At 44.3% G+C, this 18,510-nt stretch overlaps 1 protein-coding gene across 1 annotated transcript in view; it reads right to left on the reverse strand.

Annotated features, from left to right (window-relative positions):
* The window catches only part of LOC140404429 (probable E3 ubiquitin-protein ligase HERC1), a 300,792-nt gene that overhangs the window by 242,710 nt on the left and 39,572 nt on the right, over positions 1–18,510 (reverse strand). The window contains 6 exon segments of the mRNA XM_072492956.1: positions 2,891–2,987; positions 3,236–3,547; positions 5,607–5,693; positions 5,695–5,802; positions 6,595–6,690; positions 12,043–12,998. Coding sequence (XP_072349057.1) covers positions 2,891–2,987; positions 3,236–3,547; positions 5,607–5,693; positions 5,695–5,802; positions 6,595–6,690; positions 12,043–12,972 — 1,630 coding nt within the window. The 5' untranslated portion in view covers positions 12,973–12,998.

An 18,510-nucleotide genomic window follows, 5' to 3' on the forward strand; every position in this document is an offset into this window, starting at 1 on the left:
CCAGTCTTTTTCCCTGCTCTGGGGTTTGATCGGTCAGTGGGTCCTGTACACAGTTGAAGTCGCCCCCCCCCATGATCCGTCGGTGCATGTCAAGGTCGGGGATTTCTCCATGGTCTTCTTTATGAATTCTGTGTCGTCCCAGTTGGGAGCGTACACATTTACCAGTACAACCGGTGCCCCTTCCAAGACACCGCTAACCATGACGTACCGTCCCCCTGGGTCCGTAACCGTCTTGGTTTCCGTAAACCTCGTCCTCTTACTGATTAATATTGCTACTCCCCTAGCCCTCGTCCCGTAGCACGAGTGGTCTGTCTGTCCCACCCAGCCCTTCCTTACCAGCCGTCGGTCCTTCTCCCTCAGGTGCGTCTCTTGTAGGTAGATTATGTCTGCTTTCAGGCTTCTTAGGTGGGTGATCTTTTGACCGGGCTATTGAGTCCTCTTACGTTGCAGGTAACATTCCTAGTGGGGGGATTTTGATCCCCCAGTCTTGCGGGGTCACCCATACTTACCTGGTGGATACACCCCTGCCCTTCTGGGGTTTCCGTTCGTTAGGGGGCAGTAGAAAATGGCCGCGGTCACCGCTCTCACCATGAGGTTGGGCCCCAGGGCTCCGGGGTTTCCTTTTTGTCCAGGGGGCACCCACCATGGCCGCCAGCTGTGTACACACCACGTGGCTGCGCCCCTGCACTCCAGGGTCTCCCTTCGTCCTGAAGCCCTCCCGAGTGACTGTTTGTGGCACCATCTTGGTTCCTCGCCCTGCTCCATGCCTGCCGAGGCCTGTGTTCGTGCTGCTTATCTACCTCACCCTTCTCTTTTGTTCTGCGCTCTCCCCCCCCTAGTCCCTGGTCCTCTGTCCCCCCGTGTCCTTCCCCCCCTTCTGCTCTGTCCCCCCAGTCTCTTTGTGCCAGGCGCTCCCTCTACCCCGAGAAGCACGCCGCGGCCCTCCTTTCTTCCTGCCCTCCAGTGTTAGCCCTCCTCGCTAGTACGGCGGCCCCCCTCCCAGCACTTGTCCTGCTCTGGTCCTGTTTTACCTTCCTTTTGCTAGCCCTGGTCTCGCCCTCCTGTCCACCTTTTTCACCCTCATTCACCTTGCTTCGCTCCCCCCCCCCCCCCCCCATTGCATTGAGAGGTGGAACGAGTTAGCACAGTCCCGCACGGTGCACCAAACACGTGTGTACAGTTCGTGATCGTATTGTCTCTGTGGTCTGCCCGCTGCTCTTTGTTCCGATTCTTCCTTTCTTTTCCATCCCCGTCGCTTTCATGATGGCCTTTGTGGCTGTCCCTCCCACAGTTTGTTCGCTCTAACAAACTCCTCCGCTGCCGCTGGGGTGTTAAAAAACAGCTCCTTCCCCTCAAATGTTACCCAGAGTTTGGCCGGGAATAACATCCCAAATTTCACATTACTTTTGTAGAGTGCTGATTTGGCCCTGTTGAATTCAGCCCTACTTTTGGCCAGGTCCGCCCCAATGTCCTGGTACACCCTTATGGTCTTCCCATCCCATGTGCTCACTTTCATCTGCTGGGCCCACTTTAGGATTTTTTCCCCCATCTTGGAACCTGTGCAGCTTCATGATAATCGCTCTGGGCTGCTCCCCGGCTTTCGGCCTGGGTTGGAGCGATCTGTGCGCCCTGTCGATTTCTGGGGGGTTTGGAAACTTCTCCCTTCCCACTAGCTTGCCCAGCATTTGGGTGACGTAGCCTGTTGGATCTCTGCCCTCCATCCCCTTTGGCAGACCCACTATTTTGACATTCTGCCGTCTGGACCTATTTTTCGGGTCCTCCACTTTCCCTCTTAGGCTCCCCTGGGTCGTTACCAGCCTTTTCACCTCAGTTTCCGGAGTTACCATCCTGCCGCTCTGGTCCGAGGCGGCCCTCTCCAACTCCATCCTGAGTGTCTCCCTCATGGCGTTTATCTCTGTTTTTTTCTCTTCCTTTATGTTGTTTATTTCCGTTTTCAGCACGCTTCTCCATTCCTCCCCGTGCGGGGGGGGGGGGGGGGGGGGGGGGGGGGCACCCAGTGGGATCGTCTGCCTGCGCGGGCCGCAGCTCCTGCTTTTTCCTTCGCCTTCGCTGTTGTTCCTTCTTACATCTCGCCGTTCCCCCCCAATTTGTTATTTGGAGGCATGTTTCCTGGGTTTTGGTGCGAAAAATAAATTCTTTTTTTTTGTTCCCCCCAAAGAAAAAAAAACCCTTCCTTTTTAAAAACAATTTTTTTTAATATAAAAAGGGATTTTTTTGGGGCGGGGGGGGGGGAGTTTTTTTTTCCCCTTCAAAAAAGTTTTTTTTTTTTTTTTAAATATGCAGGAGAGGAACAAGGAAGGTTGAATTTTAAAATTCTTATTTTGTTCTTGTGATCCTCTCCGTGCTCCGACTTTCCGGCCGTTTCCGAGCGATCCCCACTCCTCCTCCACGTGCAGCTCACCGGGACCAGTCTCTCCTTTTTTTTCCTCTCCCTCTCCAGCTCCGTGGATCGGAGCTTTGGCGCCTGGGCAGGGCCGAATTCGCGGGGCCTAAAGAATTTTTTAAAAATTAATTCCCCGGGAAAACCCCCCCCAAAAAAGCTGTGATTTTGTGGATGTGCGGGAGCGTCTTTGCTGCGGGCCGCTCCGTTCGCGATCACCACCGGAAATCCCAAAACAAAATACTTCATAAGTGATGTCAATTATTAGTCAGTATTTCCATTGTTTCGATTATTCTCCCTCATCTTGGGGCACTAGCCCATTTATGTTGGGGATTAATCATACGCACTTGGAATCGGAGTAGGCCATTTGGCCTCTTGAGATTTTCATGGTTCAACTGGAGGCTGTTCGGTTACACAGTGCTGTCCAATCTTTGTATGGAACCCAGCATTCGGTATACATTGCCAAGCAAATTCAAAAATCCATCTTACCTAGCCTCCCAAAGTCGCCTTCACCCCAGGTGTACAATTCGCCATCTTCTGTAACGGCCGCACTGTGTCGATAGCCGGCAGAGACGCATACAACGGCCTTTATAAAGAACATATAGAAACTTGTGTTATCACAAGCAGTCACAGAGCACAAGTATTTCATTTTGATTCATAATTATAGTTTACTGCAACTCTTGCCAATTGTCGCCACGATTAGTTAGAGAGAAAGAAAAGAATGTTGAATCAAATTCCCCACTGCAGAAATATGAAACAACAAAAGGCCATGGGGCTTTCCTATCAAGAACTAAGCAAATTATAATTCGGAGAGTTTAATCATTGAACACTTACTTTCCCTTGCAAAGGTCCCTGAATAAGTTTGGGATATTTCTGTGTTGAACTGTTTCCGTGTCCAAGTTTTCCATAGTCACCATCTCCCCAGCTGAAGACTTCTCCCTCGGTGGTAAACGCTAGAGTATGTCCATCAGAACCTTTCGACGAGGAGATTTTTTTGATGGCGCGATGGGGTTCAAAAGTTAATTTTTTCAAGGTGGATTGGTTATTTGAATCACCTAGGCCAAGCCTTCCATAACTTCCCTTGCCACAGGCTCTTACTGACCCATCAGATGAAATGACAAATGTACAATACTGTCCAGCTTCAATCTAAGGGGGAAAGAAAACAAAAATCCATGAAATGTGGCAATAATGACAACATGCACATTGCATTTAAAATAAGATCCAAACATTTAAATTATTGCATTCAATGGTATAAAAAAAAAGTGCTTCCCAAAAAGCAAGAACTCAAATCACGTTCATGTCATTTATCCAGAATAGAATTTTAAAATAAATTTAAAGTACCCAATTCTTTTTTACCCAATTAAGGGGCAAGTTAGCGTGGCCAATCCACCTACCCTGCACATCTTTGTGCTATGGGGGCGAGACCCAAGCAGACACGGGGAGAATGTGCAAACTCCACACAGACAGTGACCCGAAGCTGGGACTGAACCCGGGTGCTCGGTGCCGTGAGGTAGCAGTGCTAACCACTATGCCACCAACCGCCCCAGCTCGGTTGAGAGCAGTTTGGGAAGACCTGAGGTGGTCAAAAACACAAGTCTTTCTTTTCAATCCTGTTCTAAGATTCTGCACATCCGAAGTGTTGTTTTACCCCTTTGTTTGATGGTGTATATGACGGTGTCAACCACAAAACCAAATGTTGTCGATTTTAATAATTTCCTGTGATCATTGTATTAGTCAGCATGGTACAAGAGTGTCTCTCCTCTATTATGAAATGGATTCAGAGGTTCTAAGCAGGATTTTTGCAAATCCATTTAAATAGCAGCTCCCTTTCTGGGCCTCATCTGCCATTACACCCCCCCAACAAAGACAACACAGATTAGTCTTTGTATTCCATCCCATGCAGTTTAAGATCAGCTCATTTTCTGACCTTTTATTTCTCTTTCCATTGTCCCAAATCAGCCAATTTAAATCAATAATCCAAAATGAATTACGTCACAATTCCTTCCAGCTCCTTTCCACCTGCCTGAATATCACACTCAATTTGATCACTGAGAGTTGGCCATTTATTTTGCTGCCCTGTTAATGACCAACATATTGTTGCTCCATCAAAAACAGTTCTTGGCATTCTATGCATCTATCAACACTGCCAAATATTTTACCAAAACCAGAAGCGTTGCTACTAGAACAAATACAGAAAATAGAAAACATGAAAAAAAAAAAATACTTTTTTCACCAGCATAATGGAATGTTCATGCAAATGGTGTGTGATCTGCAATAAGGAACATTTTATGTGTCACAAGCACAAATCCAATTCAACGTCCTTTGTGAACACATGAATCTTTCATCATAAACACCGCAGTTTATATTTAAAGTTAACATCTAAAGACATTCATGATTACATTTCAAAAGAGATGATGAATCTTTCTCTGGAACATTACTACTGAGGGGTTAGCTCGGTTGTCTGGACAGCTGGTTTGTGACGCAGAGTGAGGCCAACAGCGCGGGTTCAATTCCAGTGTCGGATGAGGTTATTCAGGAAGGCCTAACTTCTCTGGGTAGCATTGGTGGCACAGTAGCAGTGGTCAGCACTGTTGTTTCACAGCGCCAGGGATCCAGGTTCCCGTGCGGAGTCTGCAAGTACTCTCCCAGTGTCTGCGTGGATTTACTCCGGTTTCCTCCCATAAGTCCCGAAAGACATGAACTGGATATTCTAAATTCTCCTCCAGTGTACCTGAACAGGCGCCGGAATGTGGCGACTCGGGGATTTTCACAGTAACTTCATTGCAGTGTTAATGTAAGCCTACTTGCGACACTAATAAAGATTCTAGATTATTATTATAGATCAACCGTGGCCCTTGCCGGACGTGTGGTAACCCTAAATCCCCGCCAGTTAGTTCCTCAAAGGGAAAAATAGTCTATGGTCATCTAGGACTATGGAGTTGCCACAAAATAATTTGAATTAAATTGTTAAACTCAAACTTGCATTAAAAAAGAATGGATGTGAAATATTCCTCCATATTTGTTCATATAAATTAATTTTCTTCAAGACAATAGTCCAACTAACATGGTTAAACTCCACGCACCCCGTAATGAAACAGAAGCGATATCTATTGCCAGCTGCCACAATTCTATCATAGTTTTACAAAGAAAACCCATTATAAAAATATTTGCAAGCAGAATGGAAAATATATAAAGATCTACTTACAGTCTGAGCATCAGCAAAACTTGACGCTAACTTTGGCTGCAGAATTTTTTCCTGTGTTCCTTCAACCAGCTGATGACTGCTGTTGCTAACCCCAAACATACACTTCACAGGTTTCGGAGACCACAGGAGCATCTCCACTCTGCAAACTGTCAGGACTTGCACATGTCCTGGAGTAGTCGGAGGCCATTCGACAAACCTACGAACCAAATATTCAAGGAAAGTCATCAATTTCAAGGTTTAAATTACTAACACCAAATCAAACACATGCCTAACCAAGATACTAAAAGCACTCACCACACTTGCTCTTAACCGTCAAGAGCAATTAAGGATGGGAGACAAATGCTAGCCTTGCCAGTGATGTCCGTGTCCCAAGAAGGAATTTTTATTTTTTTTGAACTGCTTACATCTCAGAATAACAGTCTATACTACAAAAGCCAGTTAAATAGTTGCGCAATGTGTATCGAAGGCATGGGAAAGTGCATTATAAAATGAAAGTTTTGTTCTAATCAATAAGTATTATTTTCTTTTTAATTAGAAAATATTTTATTGAGGCATTTAGAATTTTAACACTTTTCAACAATAACATCCAACAGAACGCACAATGAAAATAAACCCCCCACAACCACAATCAACATGGCTTAGAACGACATATCGGCAGCCCTTCCGGCGCTCCCGCCATTGGTTTTCCTCTCCTTATTCGGCACTTCCATACACCCCCCCCCCCCCCCCCCCCGCCCCCCAGCGAACCCCTCAAAGCAAATTTAATTTTTTTCCAGCCTGTGAAACGGCATGTCGCTAACCAAACCCCCGACTTCGGGGGCTCCGAGTCTCTCCATTCCAGTAAAAATCCGTCTCCGGGCCTTCAGCGAAGCAAAGGCCAAAACGTCGGCCTTTCCCACCCCCTGGGCTACAATAATGGGAGTCATTTTCAAATATATCTATGAGAAGTAAAAAACAATGTATTGTGCGGCAGTGATATCTTACACACCTCTTCAAAGAGACAGAGAGCTGCCTCATATAACGAGCACAATCCATCAGGCGTCCGAGTGGGTTCTCGCCACTGACTTCTATCAGCCGATGAACCCTGTGAAAATTAAAGTGTTCGCAATGAAATAAAATGTCCAATAAAAGTTATCAAAATTAGTGCCTGAGCAGCAAATTAGAAGTGGCGATAAGAGAATAATACACTCAGACAAGTGAAACAGCAGGAAAAAAAACATATCGGCAAATTCGGAGGGAGCAGTGATGTCCGGGGGGGGGGAAGAGAGAGAGAAAGAGATAAAGAGAGAGAGAAAGAGATAAAGAGAGAGAGAGAGAGAGAGAGAGAGAGAGAGAGAGAGAGAGAGAGAGAGAGAGAGAGAGAGAGAGAGAGAGAGAGCAACCATGGATCAGGCGATTTTTAAGAGTTCTGAGAAAAAAATTCCCTCTTTTCTTTATTCATAAAGGATATGGGAGTTGCTGGCCAGACCAGCATTTATTGCCCATCCCTAGTTTCCCTTAAGGTGGTGGTGGTGAGCCGCCTCCTTGAACCGCTGCAGTCTGTGTGGTGTAGTACACCCACAGTGCTGTTAGGGAGGGAGTCCCAGCGATAGAAGGAACAGAGATATATTTTCAGGTCAGGGTGCTGAGTGACTTGGAGGGGGAACATCCAGGTGATATTGTTCCCAGGTATCCGCTGCAGTTGCCCTTCTAGATGGCTGTGGTCATGTGTTTGGAAGGTGCTGCCTAAGGAACCTTGGTGAATTACTGCAGTGCATCTTGTGGATGGTACACACGGCTGCCATGATTCGGTGGTGGAGGGATTCAATGTTTGTGGAAGGGGTAGAAATCAAGTGGCTGATTTGTCTTGGATGGTGTCGAGCTTATTGAGCGTTGATGGAGCTGCACTCATCCAGGCAAGTGGAGTGTGTTCCATTAAACTCCTGACTTGTGCCTTGTAGATGGTGGACAGGCTTTGGGGAGTCAGGAGGTGACATTCCTAGTCCGTGCCAGATTGTGAAGGTAAACCAAGAGAACTTTATCAAGGAGCCAGACAAAGACACAAAATGGTGTTTTGGCATTAGTTGTGGGCACAGGAAAATGTTCTACAAATATAATAAATATCATGTGGGAAGTGTGATTAATTAGAGGACTTGGGAAGGGGAACTGTACTTAACAGTACAACAGTGAAGGGAGCTACCTGAATATCAGGGGGAGGGACTTACTGATTACTGCCAAGTAAACTGCACAACAGGTATAATCCACCATCCTATCTCCATGTTACCAATCCTTATATCACAGCATCTCTCGAGATATGCACAGAAAATATCTCTTGGATCAGTTTGTATGCCATGAACAACTGCATTAAAAAACACAGGTTTCTAATTTGCTTCAAACACCTGCCTCTACTTCACCAGCGAGTTGCAGGAAAACAAACCGATGCATACGTTCCATAACCACGCATTCCCCAGAGTACAGAAAATGATGAGCAGCACCGATATAATTGCTTGTGCACATTTACAAGTGATAGTGGATAACATGAAACTCATTGCTCTATGAAAGTGGTTTGCAACCCCCCCCCCCCCCCCCCCCCCCCCCAAGTTGTGCAGATGAATGGGCATTTCTCAGAAGTCCTCGCGACGTTCTCTCTCAAAAACTTGTTTCTCATTTTTTGGAAGGGTGAATGGTTGAACAATGCCTCCTGGGACACCTAATTATTTGTTGCAACCATGTGAGGAGTCGTCTACACAATTCCAGAACCTTAAAGAACACGGATAAAAGGAGCAAGGCAGATTAAACACGAGACTCTAGGCAAACATTTGAAACGCACAAACAATCCTAGGCATAATTTACACCCATCTCATCTATCATATCCAGTTTCAATCTGCCTTAAACACAGAATCATTACAACACAGACCACTGACCCCATACCAGCTCTCTGAAGAGCAATCCAGTCAGTCCCATTTCCATCCTCACCATTGCTCTAACCCCATAGTCCCTGCAAGTTTAGTTCCTGAAAGTGCCCATCTAATTTCCTTTTGAAATCACTGATCGGCTCTGATTTTACCATCCTTGCCGGCAGTCAGCCCCACTTGCTGCATTAAACAGTTCTGCCTCACATCACCCCTGCATCTATTCCCCGGTCCTTGTGCCATCAGCTGAAGGGAACAGTTTTTTTTGTCTAGCCTATTGAAGATCATCATATTATACACCTCTTCCCTCAATCTTCTTTGGACAGGCAGGGTTTGTTCTTCTTGGATCAATCTAACCTTGTAGCTAAAGTCCCTCATCCACAGAACCAACTCCTGCACCCTCACATCCTTCCTAAAGTACGCAGTAATAGTTGTGGCCAAACCAGAACGTTTAGCATTACTTCCCTACTGACTAGCTGATGAATATTCTTTGCTAACCACTCTCTCAATATGTCCTTCAAAGATTGATGCACATGCACCCCAGGTCCCTCTGTGGGCATCCTGAGGTCCCTCTGTCCCTGTACGTTCTTTAGATCTGTGCCATTAAATACACTTTTTCTATCCCTTTGGCCAAAATGCATCATCTCCACTTTCCTGTCTTAAGTTCCAGCTGCCACGTGTCTGCCCATTCTACTGGGCTTTATGTCCTGCTGCAGTTAATTGGTATCATTCTCATTTTAGTCACAACTCCAAGTTTGGACCATTGACAAATTTTAACTCTTGTATTCCAATATTAACATCCCTGGTATACATCAAAAAAAGCACCGGTCCTTGCATTAATCCTTGGGGAGCACTTCTTCTACCAGCCTCCAGAGTCGAAAACAATAATTTACCAGAACACTGTTTTTGTTCTTAAGTCAATTTATTTAATCCAAGCTGACGCTGGCCTCCTATTTTCATGAGCCTCAATTTTGTTAACCCAATCTTTTGTGGTACTTTGTCAAATACTTTCTTAAAATCCTCATAGACATTTACCAGATTTTCCTCAGAAATCCCACATTACTTCATCAAGATTTTCAATTAGATAAGTCAAAACATTATCTGTCTTTTACAAATCCCTTTTGGCTTTCCTTAATTAACTCAAACTTCACCAAATGCCTGCTACCAATCCAATCACTGCTTCAAAACCCTTACCTAGCACTGATGTGGAACTAACCATGTAGTTACTTCTAGGAGTATCCTTACCCTCTTTGCCATTTCCCAATCTTGAGGCACCTACACTATGAGCTTTTATTGTGTTCAATAACTTTTTTCCCCAATTGGGCAATTTAGCGTGGCCAATCCACCTACCCAGCACATCTTTGGGTTGTGGCAGTGAGACCCATGCAGACGTGGGAGAATTCTACACGGACAGTGACCTGGAATCGAATCCGGGTCCTCGGCGCCGTGAGGCAGCAGAGTTAACCATTGCGCTGCCGCGGTGCCCCCCCCCACACCCCCGCCCCCCCCACCCCCCGCCTCCCACTCTTTACATTTTTCCATTCTGAAAATCATCCATTAAGCACAACTCTCATCTTTAACACAACATTGTGACGAATATAGGAATCTTTTATATACATTGCATTATATATACCTGTTGCAGTAATGTATATCTGCTGCATATTTTTTATTTTTTTTTAATCCTGCTGCAACATACAGGCAGATTGTCTGCAAAAGGCACAATTAAGATGTTGTAAAAGTGAGATCATCATTCATTCCAATTATGTATGTAGTTATCTATATACGGCCGAATGGAATTTAGTTATGAATGCCGTGTAGATTCCCTGGAGTAGGTAATTTGAGACAGTGTTTAGACTTGGGTAAGCAGGTCAGGAGATCGGAGTGGGATAAAGATGTCATTAATGGTAGGAGGTCTGAAATAAGCAATTTAGTTTTAGTTTCCCAAAGACAGAAGGACTTGCAGCTGGTGTCTGAAAGGATTTCCATCTCTCTCCAAGCAGTCTTTCCAAGAAATATCTATCCAGAGAACATAGGTTAGGTGGGGTTACAGGGATGTTGGGGGGGCTCTTTCAGAGTGTTAGAGCAGACTTGCTTGGCCAAAATGTCTCCTTCTGTGCTGTAGGTATTCTATGATTCTATTTCCTCAGCCATCCTGCTGAATTTTAGAACGTCTTTTCCAATGAAGTTCTATCAATTGTTTTCATTAATACTATCTTGTCCATCATTATCCTAACAGATTGCTCCATCTTCTCTTCTTGTACCCTTTCATTCCGACTACCATTGTGAGAACAAAGACAAAGTATTCATTTATTTATCTTTGTCATTACTCCAGTATATTTTCTTTTTCCATTCCTAAATCTGTCCAAACATTCCTTTCACCTTTTGATTTTATAAAACCATTTACTATTTGTTGCCAGTCAGTCTTTTGTATCTAGCCAGCCTTTTTTTCTTCAAATAAGCTTTCAACATTTTTTTGCCTTTCCCAGAGTTTGAGCACGGGGTCGGGATCAATGTTATACAAAGCTGCACCACAACTAGATGGGCTGGGCTTGCGCGACCAGATCTTCTCTCGGCCTCTTCATATTTTGTACCTATAAACCCTGAATCACCTAGTCCGGGATTATTCATATTAACAGACAGACAATGCCCAACTGTAACAATGTCTTGTTTGTTAAATCTGCTTTGTTCACTGAAACTTCCTACACAGTATTTCCTGTTACATCTGGCAAATAAGCTACAACACAGTAACCATTTCTGTGACTTCCTCCTTTACCTGGTATACCTTTCTAATATTGGCACCTTCCTGATATTGACCAAGCATCCGTGCACTGAAAGAACAGCCTATGTTACTTCATGATGATGGCCATTAAAACCAACAGGCATCTTGCACGAAACAGGTTTTACTACTCCATTACCATATGACATTGTGCACTCCGCAAATGGATTTATGAACCTTGCAGGTTTTAAATAGGTTAAGTGCTTTGTTTGAATCTTAATACAAACGGCTTAGCAGCATTACTGCATATTCCTTCTGACTGGCTCATTAATTATACAGCCAAAGTCAAATCTTACGAGAAGCACAACATCAAAAAGAAATGTATTCCTTCTAGTTGAGCAAAGAAAAAATGATTTGTACATAATTTCTTCAAAATTGATTCTTAAGTTTATGAAACCCAAATCGTTTGATAATTTACAAATTTTAAGTTTGGAGGAGGCAAACAGATTGGCTTATCTTATACAGAGTACTAGGGCGGCACAGTGGCTAGCAGTGCTGTCTCACAGCGCCAGGGACCCGGGTTAGATTCCAGCCTTGGGAGACTGTCTGTGTGGAGATTGCACATTCTCTCCGTGTCTGCGTGGGTTTCCTCCCACTGTCCAAAGATGTGAAGGTCAGGTCGATTGGCCATGATCAATGCACAAGGTTACAGGGATAAGGTGGGGAGTGGGCCTGGTTAGAGTGCTCTTTCGGAGGGTCGGTGCAGACTCGATGGGCCAAATGGCCTCCTTCTGCACTGCAGGAATTCTATGATAAACCAGATACATACCAAAGAACGTCTCATTTGTAGAAGAATGTTCATGAAACAGTCATGACCGATCATTCCTTCTCGACTCATCGGCAGTTTTGTTTTTTCCATGGTGCTAACTACAGCCGATGCAGCCAAAGCCATTTCTATCCATTCCAGAAGGTACCGTAGAGAACCACGCTGGGCTGCAAGTCCAAGAAGTAACTCTGAAGCTAATCTTCGTCCCAAAATATCTGCGCCTGAGTTTGGCATTGTGACTCCTTTTAGGAATGTCGTCACTTGGGACAAGCAGTCCAGTCCCATTGCTGGAATTTTGCTTTCATTTGCTAAAGACAACGGTGGCAATGAGCTTATCACATCTATTGCTGTATGGATAACATCATTACAGAGGTTCAGTCCTGGTGCTGTGGAAGGCACCAGCCAGCTCTGCCGCAACAGTGCAAACAGTAAACTTAATCCAGTCCGAACTCCCATCTCTATTAGAGCATCTGTACTAGATCTTGGACGTTCACTGACAGAATGGATATCTGTTGCTCCAGAACTGCTTTCGGGTGAGTGCTGCTGCTGTTTGACTTTACCTTTGTCATGGTATTTGTTGGAAAGAGCATAAAAAACACGCTGCAACACCAGCAAGCGCTTTCGAAGGGATGCTGCAAATGGAGAATCGGAGCAAACCATCTTTGCCAGAGCCAGCTGGCTACTAAGGAGAGCATCCAGATAGTGTTCTTGTTCATCGCTGGAGAGGGACTCGCGTTCAAAGTCTGGTAACTGGGGTCCCTTAAGGCAGAGCACTTGCTGTGGTAGTGGCACCACCTCTTTACTGCTAACTAACTTACTGTACAAAATAGAAACACCTTCTCTCGTGGCAATGGACTCACTGTCCTCTGTAATCCAAGAGCTGTTGAGGTGTTCTAACCACTTTAGCTTCACTGGTGGAATCATCAGAGCCATGATTGGTCACTTTATTGCCATTAGTCCTAAAACATAAAAAGAAAAATCATTAAAGTGCGAATTAAGTGCTTGTTTCTTTCACACCGAAATTCTCCAAGGTCCTTCACCCTTTCTGTACAGTTCGCAAAATGTAAAAACACAGCAAGTATGCTCCATCTACAGATAGTAGCTTGTGAAACAAATAGAAAATGATAGATGAACACAGACATGTGGACAGGGAAGCATGCTCCAATATTTTAAACTCAGTGGAAGTTAGCAACGGATCATGAACAGAGCTGAAGCAAACCTTTAAGCAGCTCATTACTTAAGAAATACAAAATAGCTGCTGGCCATTATAGAAAAATTACATGACGGCATGATTTGCACAAATAAAATCATGTTGTGCCATTAATTGTGTACTTCCAATGATCCATGGAGAAAGCCATCAACCTCAACTACATCACCGTAAATCCAAGGGACATATATACATTTCATATAGCTGACACGCAAGAATGGGTAGTAAATGACAAAATCCTCACGTCATGGTAAATAGATGAACATCCTCAATTATTGTACTTAGTGAGCAAATGTCTTTATTTATTCTCTACCCACCAACCCTAAAACCATCCCCCACCCTGAATTTAAAAGAACAAGAATGAGGAGAACATTTCTGCAAGACAAATTTAATATGCAGAGATGTGAAGTACATATTTTTAAAATAATTTTTGTCACAAGTAGGCTTACATTAACACTGCAGTGAAGTTACTGTGAAAAGCCCCTAGTCGCCACATTCCGGCACCTGTTTGGGTACATTGAGGGAGAATTCAGAATGTCCAATTCACCTAACAAGCATGACTTTCGGGACTTGTGGGAGGAAACCAGAGCACCCGGAGGAAACCCACGCAGACACGGGGAGAGGATGGGCAACTGAAAATAAGGGTACAATTCTGGGGGGACGGCACGGTGGTGCAGTGGTTAGCACTGCTGCCTCGCGGCACTGAGGACCTGGGTTCGATCCTGGCCCCGGGTCACTGTCTGTGTGGAGTTTGCACATTCTCCCCAGTGTCTACGTGGGTTTCACCCCCATAACCCAAAGATGTGCAGATTAGGTCATGCTAAATTGACCCTTAAATTGGAAATAAATTAAAAATATAATTGGGTACTCTTTTAAAAAAAAAATTTTAAATTTCAAAACAACAATTCTAGAGGGGGTGAAGGAGCAGAAGGACCTGTGGTGAATATAAATTGTTGAATGCAACAGGAGAGATTGAGGAAGTGGTTAAAAGGGTACAAGGGATCTGACCTTTATAAAAAGAGGAATAGAGTACTAAAGCAAGGAAATGATGATGAACCTTTATGAAATTCTGGATCGGCCTCAACTGGAGTATTGGTGTCTAATCCTAGGCACACAAATTAGGAAGGATGTGAAGGCTTTTGAGAGTGCAGAAAATATTTACGAGAACATTTCAGGGGCAAGGAGTATGTGAATACATTGGAGGAACCAGGACGGTTTTCCTCAAAGAAGGCTGAGAGTATTCAAAACCATGATTGATCGAGACAGAGGGCATTGCGAGAAACCACTCAAAGAACCAGACATCACTGGTTTTCAGATGGCAAAGAATCAGCAACATGTGGAAACCACATTTTCATCCAGCAGATGGATCTGGAATGCACTGCCATAGTGTGACTGGAGAGAGAATCAAATCAGGCTTTAATAAGAGAAATTGGCCGGGCACCTTAAGGGAAAACATTTGGAGGGTTACATGGAAAGGGCAAGGGACTGAGACCAGCCAAGTTGTTCTCAATGTGTTGACATGGTCACGACCAGCCCAATGGCCTCCTTCTGTGCTTTTCATGCACGTGCAGACTCAATGGGCCGAAGGGCCTCCTCTGCACTGTATTATTCTGTGATTCACCATTCTACGATTAGTGGTTTGGTAGTATAGAACTGGAGTATTGCTGAAAAAAAATTTGTTGTGGATGCTTTTCATTCTGCACACATCAGAACATTCACAAGAATACAATGCAAGAGAAATCAGCAAATTTATACTGCAAGAGTGCTGATTGGTTGGCAGCACTCTCTTCTCTTACAGTATAGGTTTGTTGATTTCCCCTTGATTTTTTCTTGCATTCTTCAGGACATTTGCAAGATTACAAACCTTCAACGACAAAGAAAAGTCCATCTTTTCAGCATTCTAAAATTCTACAGCATTGCTCATGATGGGAGTGTATGATATGAAGATGCTGACATTTGCCTGTGCGAAAGTGATCAATTTATGCAAATCCAACTAATTCTAGCGACTCATAAATGGTTGAGGTTAATCAGAGGACTTGTGATACTTTGTAAATGTCAGGTTTTAGGCCAAAGGAGCAAATGGCACAAATTTCAGGCAGCACGGTGGCGCAATGGATAGCATTGCTGTCTCACTGCGCCGAGGTCCCAGGTTCGATCCCGGCTCTGGGTCACTGTCCGTGTGGAGTTTGCACATTCTCCCCGTGTTGCGTGTGTTTCGCTCCTACAATCCAAAAGATGTGCAGGCTAGGTGGATTTAAATTCCCACTTAATTGGAAAAAAATGTTTTTTTTTTTATTAAAAGGTACAAATTTGTACCACAGAATTAGGAACAAGCGTGAGAGAGATGTATGTAGACACATGGTGTTTCTTTGCAAAGTTAACTAAGGAAAGTTTAATTTTCCTGGTATCAAAGGAATAATGCTAGTACCTTCCCCCGCATCATTCAAATAATTAGATCTTTGCTTGCAAGATGGAGGAGCAGTACAATTCACCATGTGGCGCCATAATTCTGTTTCGGGCCAGGGCTTAGAAACTCCAAAGTATATTATGAAGTTCACCTGACCTACAACCTTTATGTTGAATTTGGCTAGGATGAGCTTCAGGCGTGATTCAACAGGCTTCCCAGACACTTTAATCAAAACAAGCTTTATGCTAAGAACTTAGTTAATATATTTCTACCCAGCATCACAGACATTGAACATAGAACAGTACAGCACAGAACAGGCCCTTCGGCCCGCGATGTTGTGCCGAGCATTGTCCGAAACCCGTCAGTGTTCAGCCAATTTGAATCACTCCACGTGATACCAAGAAACGGCTGAAGGCACTGGATACTGCAAAGGCTATGCTCGGTTCCTTTTGGGGAGGAAATCAGGGCGGCACGGTGGTGCAGTGGTTAGCACTGCTGCCTATGACGCTGAGGACCCGGGTTCGATCCCGGCCCTGGGTCACTGTCTGCGTGGTTTGCACATTCTCCCTGTGTCTGCGTGGGTTTCACCCCCCCACAACCCAAAGATGTGCAGTGTAGGTGGATTGACCACGCTAAATTGGTCCTTAACTGGAAAAAAATAATAATTGGGTACTCTAAATTTATTAAAAAGGGAAGGAAATCTGCCGTCCTTACCCGGTCTGGCCTACATGAGGCTCCAGACCACCAACAATGTGGTTGACTCTTAAATGTCCCCTGAAAGCTTTAGGTACCTAGGTATCTAAGTGGCACGGGAATGGGACCAGCTGCATAAATTGAATCTGGCCCGGCTGGTGGACCAAATGAAGGACGATTTTCAGAGATGGGATGCGCTTCTGTTGTCTCTGGCTGGGAGGGTGCAAACGGTGAAGATGACGGTCCTCCCAAGATTCCCATTTGTATTTCAGTGTCTCCCCATTTTTATTCCGCGGTCCTTTTTTAAGCGGGTCACCCAGCAAGAGTTTTTATCAATTACAAACATAAAGACACCCCACAGCTACAGTAATGTATGCATAGCACTTAATGAATTCCCCCTTAACTGTTCTAATTCAAAAACAAAATCCCATAAACCAAAAACCCCTTTTCAAGGGCGTGGCCCAGCACTCTGCATTCTCACTTGAATAAGACTGGCTTTCCCTGAGGTTCTGATCTCATCTCACCAGCAGGTTTAAACCCTTCCAGAAAGTAAACTCTATCTTTTAAGTTACCAAAAGCAGGTAGCTATAATCAATGTTTAGCTACAATCAATGTTTTCTTTTCCTGGAACAACTTTAAAATGAAAATAGAGAGACAGGCCAAGGCACTTATTTTCTCTGTCCAAGTCCACAGCAGCCAAAAAACTGAAAGCTAAAGTAAAACAAACCTCACAGCTCAGCTCCACCCACAAAATGAGCCATGTGATAAGCCAAAAACCTTTCTTAAAGGGACACTCCCATGAAAATTCTTCAATCCATTAGAATAGCCTTGGGGAAAATGCCGTCATAACAATTAGTAAGAATGCAGAGGCAAAAAGAGTTCCAGAAAACTCATCAGGCTTGCACAGTTGGGAAAGAAAAAGCCAGACAATATTGTTTTGTTTGTTTTTTTAAAAAGAGAAGAATGCTTTGAGGGAGCCCTTTTTGGAAGAGTAAAACCATGGCTGCCAAAATGACCACAAGTGCTTGGGCAAACACATGCCATCCAGAGTTACCATACAAAAATCCAAGCTTAATACTGCTGAGGTTTGAAAGCATGAATGATGTTTTTAAAAACTCCAATAATTATGGTTATATGCTACCGGTACTTTTTAGTGGGCCTACAACTAGCAAGTCATGACAGGTCTTGTAAATGATCTGTTGTGCAACACAAAAAGAGAGAGCAGTAGAACAGTACTCTTGCAATGTCACTACAGGTAAGAAATAACTTAGTTAGAAATAACTAAGATGTCTTGTGTCTAGGTTTGTCAGACGGGCTCAGGCCTCCCGACTAAATTTAGATATAAACACATTTACCTCAGAAACTTTGGAACTTTATTCCCTAAGAAAATTAATGTTCATTTAGGTTTGAAATGTTACTTTCAATAATAATCTTTATTAGTGTCACAAGTAGGCTTACATTAACACTGCAATGAAGTTACTGTGAAAAGCCCCGAGTCGCCACATTCCGGTGCCTGTTCGGGTACACAGGGAGAATTCACGGTGTTCAATCCACCTAACAAGCATGTCTTACGGGTCTTGTGGGAAGGAAACCTGAGCACCCGGAGGAAACACACGCAGGCACAGGGAGAACATGCAGACTCAGCACAGACCCAAGCCAGGAATCTAACTCGGGTCAATTGCGCTGTGAAGCAACAGTGCTAACCACTGTGCAACCATGCCGCCCCATCTGAATAGTGAGCATCTCAATTTAAAATCTGTCAAAAGCATTTTCCACAATTATTCGGAGCAATTTGACTGGTTCTACACTATATCAGTAAATTAGCTGCCTGCACAGAGGCCACTACAGCATCAAAGAATAGGAAGAGGGAGGAAAGAAGGGCAGGGGGGGGAAAAGAAACAGCCGGAGTAGACAACAAGAACAAGGCCGCAGAAATAAGACCCTACGACAGGGACAAAAGGGTCCCAGGTCAAAACAGGGGCCGACTCAACCCGGTACGGGGAGGGGCACCATTCCTCTTCCTCCGGCGGAAAAATCCATATATAACCGGTGAACACACACAGCCATTTGCATGACCACGCGTTTTGCCAGGCCCGACACGAATAAACTAACAAAACATGCAAATATGCAAGACTCAGAAGACGCTATTTAAATAGTGGAAGGG

The sequence above is a fragment of the Scyliorhinus torazame genome, chromosome 30 (genome assembly GCF_047496885.1).
Source record: "Scyliorhinus torazame isolate Kashiwa2021f chromosome 30, sScyTor2.1, whole genome shotgun sequence".
Classification (NCBI taxonomy): Eukaryota; Metazoa; Chordata; class Chondrichthyes; order Carcharhiniformes; family Scyliorhinidae; genus Scyliorhinus; species Scyliorhinus torazame.